The 3,715-nt window shown below is 46.4% G+C and overlaps 1 protein-coding gene across 1 annotated transcript; it reads right to left on the bottom strand.

Moving 5' to 3' along the window:
* Window positions 1-1,278: 1,278 nt before the first annotated feature.
* On the bottom strand, window positions 1,279-3,715 carry LOC106817457 (probable methyltransferase TARBP1). The gene is made up of 4 exons (XM_014822121.1): window positions 3,703-3,715; window positions 3,104-3,371; window positions 2,740-2,824; window positions 1,279-1,315 (listed from the first exon to the last, which is right to left on the bottom strand). Exons 2-4 carry the CDS (start codon window positions 3,343-3,345, stop codon window positions 1,307-1,309), a joined length of 336 nt encoding a protein of 111 aa, XP_014677607.1. The 5' UTR covers window positions 3,346-3,371; window positions 3,703-3,715; the 3' UTR covers window positions 1,279-1,306.

Genomic DNA, 3,715 nt, shown 5'->3' with positions numbered 1-3,715 from the left:
TTGACTGTTTGTACTATCGATAAGCGATAAATGACGTCGTTTCATGCAGGTCGGGTAAGGAGTCATCGCCTGGAGCCTGCCGACGCTGCACGAACATAGCCTGCCGACGCTGCTGCTGGAAGAGGTAGGTGACTTTTGTATTCTCCTTGCCTTTCTCTCATTCTCTCTGCCTGCTCCTCTCTCTCTCTCTCTCTCACTGCCTCCTCTCGCCTCTCATCTTCGCCTTCTCCCTCTCCCCTCTCGTCTTCGCCTTCTCCCTCTCCCCTCTCGTCTCTTTCCTTCGCCGAAGAGAGAGAGGGAGGAGGAGGGCTCCCTTCTCCTCCCCGCTTCTCTCCTCCTCCCTCTCTCCCTCTTCCTCCTCCCTCTCTCTCCCTTCTTTCCCCTCTCTCGGGAGCGAGGAGGGAGGAGGGGAAGGGGGGAGGAGAAGGGAGCCCTCCCACCCCACCTCCCTCCCCGTCCTTCTCTCCTACCTCCTCCTACCTCCTCCCCGTCCTCCTCTCTCTCTCTCTCTTCTCCTACCTTCTCTTCCCTCCTCCCCTTTCTCTTCCCTCCTCCCCTTTCTCTTCCCTCCTCCCCTTTCTCTTCCCTCCTCCCCTTTCTCTCTCTCTCTACCCTCCTCCTACCTCCTCCTCCTCCCCCTCTCTCTTCTCTCCTCTCCCCCTCTCTCTCTTCTCTCCTCCTCCCTCTCCTCCTCCTCCCTCTCTCGCATCTCTCCTCCTTCTCCCCCTCTCTTTCTCTCTCTTCTCTCCTCCTCCCCCCTCCCTCTCCTCCTCCTCCTCCTCCTACCTCCTCTCTCTCTCTCTCTTCCCTCCTCTCTTCTCTCCTCCTCTCTCCTCCCTCTCCTCCTACCTCCTCCTCTCTCTGCTCTCCTCCTCCTCCCCCTCTCTCTTCTTTCCTCTCCCCCTTTCCTCTCCTCCTCCTCCTCCCCATCCTCCTCCCTCTCTCTCTCTCTCTCTTCTCTCTCTCTCTTCTCTCCTCCTTCTCCCTCTCTCTCTCTCTCGCTCTCTTCTCTCCTCCTCCTACCTCCTCTCTCTTCTCTCCTCCTCCTACCTCTCTCTCTTCTCTCCTCCTCTCTCTCCTCCTCCCTCTCTCTCCTCTCCTCCTCCCGGCAGAGAGAGAACGAGAGAGGCAGAGAGAGCAGAGAGAAATGAGAGAGAGAGCGAGAGAGGAGAATACAAAGATGACTTACCTACCTCTCCCAGCAGGTTTTCAATGATGATCACCGTCGGTAGGTCGGCAGCGGTGGCGCCCTCACACTGCTCTGCTCGCCCTCACAGTGGTCTACGTTGAACGTCGCGACGACTCCTTACCCGACCTGCATGCAACGACGTCATTAATCGCTTATCGATAGTACAAACAGTCAATGTTACTTACAATATCAGATGTAATAATAATATAATGTATAATATATATCTGAATATATGTATGATGCAGTATAATCAATAAATGATTACATGTTGTATTGAAATCACACTTGTCCGACTCTCTGAATATGATGTACATGTGTCAATAACATGTGTTATGTGTTCATAATTCTCTACATACGCGGCACAGCATTTCACATTAGCACTGCCACTGGGTAAACAAGGTTCTTGCTCGCAAAGCTATCGACTCTACAAAATGTAATAAGCGCTATCATAATCTTGAGATGTGCATTTTTGAGCGGTGTTACACGCATACGTATACAGGTATACAGTTACACAGACACTACTCGGCCAGCCGTACCAATATCAATACCAGGAGCCGTCCGAAAACTACATAGAGGAGGTCGGTCAAAGCGGAAATCAAAGCCGAGGGACACACCTGGGACACCATCAGGCAACTCGCCCAACATCGAGTCAGGTGGCGACGTTTTATCAGTGGCCTATACTCCACCCAGGAGCCATGGGCGTAATTAAAGATACAATTAGATTTGCAAGTAGAACACTAGGCTATAACGTCATTATCCTTAAAACTATCGCTAAGTGCTTTCTATGAGTTTTTCGATGAATAATTGCTACAAAGAATACAGAAATAGGCTTAGGCTTTGTACTGTAGCCGGGTATTCTTCTGATAAACTCACTGGCAACCGAATCAAGTGCGCCCTCCCTGGCTTGGCTATACCGGTAGTGCAGTGATAAAGATATAGCTGTGTAACTTTGATCATATTATCATGGATATGCATCGAGCGCGAGCGTAGTGGTGGTGGTGGGGGGAGGGGGCTCTAATAGCAAAAGCAGTTCAGTCCTTTGTTAACAGTCAACAAATCCATGTTTAACCCTCCTCTTGAGGGTCAAAAGGTTATCAGACACTTACTCTTCACACGTCAGCGGAAAGTAGATTTTATGGTCCTTTCAATAAAATGGTAGGCCAGGTGGTCCCCCACTGCCCTTTGACCTCCTGTGATTTCGCACTAAACACCGAATATCAAACCGAGCCGTCGAGATTTGTGCCGCAATTCCGTATTTCCTCCAATACCTTAAGTATCGACCTTTGACCCTTGACCCCCAAATTCGACATCCCGAGTCCTTTTCGCGATCCCCCACGACGTCCCGAATATCAAGATCGTACGTCAAGCGGTTAAGATCTGTGCCCAACTGTTGACGGACGCACGGACGCACGGACGGACAATCATGCGATTCTGGAAGCTGCATCTGACTTCGTCAGCTGAGCTAAAAATACTGAATTTTTTTTTATTATATACTTGGTAATGGTAACTTTGATCATATATACTAAAACCAAACCTAGGATATTTCTTACCTCAATAATATAGTCTGCAATAGGATGGAAATTATCAGAAAACCAGAAGGATTCCATGAGTTTCTTCACACTTTTAGTAGAATTGCTGTAAATAAAAAATCTGAGCTAGTATATACATATATATATAGATGTATACTTATGTACTTGTATTTTTAATTTCCTTTCTAAATGCTAAATACATATATGCACACATGTATAATTTCTACTACTGACACTATTACTGATTACATTACATTTATAACACAAAAACCATATAATTATTTCAAATAATTAAATAGTAAATAGCACTACGAATGACTGCTATATGTGAGCGACTCGATCAATCAGCATAACTTGCGACATCACTATATTTCCCTCTACACACCTCTCAACTGTGGCAACCTGGTTGATGCATCCTTCCAGCAGTGCATGACGTTCGCAGAAATCCAACTTGTTCCGTTGCCTGGCAACCGTCCACACCGTACACAGAGCCACCTGGGCGTACGTGCGCACAGAGAAATGCTGCATCATGGTCCATGGAAGTATTTCTACGACTCCATGAATTCCTCCAGTGTTCTTCCCTCGTAGAGCTTGCATAGATGCATAGAGATGGCAAAGAAAGAACATATGCTGCCAGTCCTTTGCTCAGAATTCTGTCAAATATAATCATTAAAACGTACATTTAATTACATGCATGTTAAAGAATCGCGATATTACACGTCAATGCAATGTTACGAAACACAACTGAATCTAAAATTTGGTGGACAAGTTGATTGTTCCTAATCGTCCTCTCTTTACGGTCATTAGTGGCAAGCCACAATCAAACTTATTTCAATTATACTGTATATAGAACACAAGTGAGTGTATCATGGTATTTATGCATGCGCGCACACATACACTATATATTTACACTATACAATCATTTATAACACACACATATATATATATACACACACACACACATATGTATCTGCATACACTCACATCTTTGATGGCG

This window comes from Priapulus caudatus, unplaced genomic scaffold (assembly GCF_000485595.1).
Source record: "Priapulus caudatus unplaced genomic scaffold, Priapulus_caudatus-5.0.1 Scaffold1730, whole genome shotgun sequence".
NCBI lineage: Eukaryota > Metazoa > Priapulida > Priapulimorpha > Priapulimorphida > Priapulidae > Priapulus > Priapulus caudatus.
The sequence above is the reverse complement of the archived record's forward strand: the minus strand, read 5'-3'. Positions and strand labels throughout refer to the sequence as shown.

Excerpts from the sequence above, each read along its gene's own strand:
- LOC106817457 (XM_014822121.1), bottom strand. The coding sequence starts at position 3,345 with ATGTTCTTTCTTTGCCATCTCTATGCATCTATGCAAGCTCTACGAGGG. Across the intron at positions 2,825-3,103 it reads CAGGTTGCCACAGTTGAGAG|CAATTCTACTAAAAGTGTGA; the intron begins GTGTGTAGAGGG and ends TTTTATTTACAG.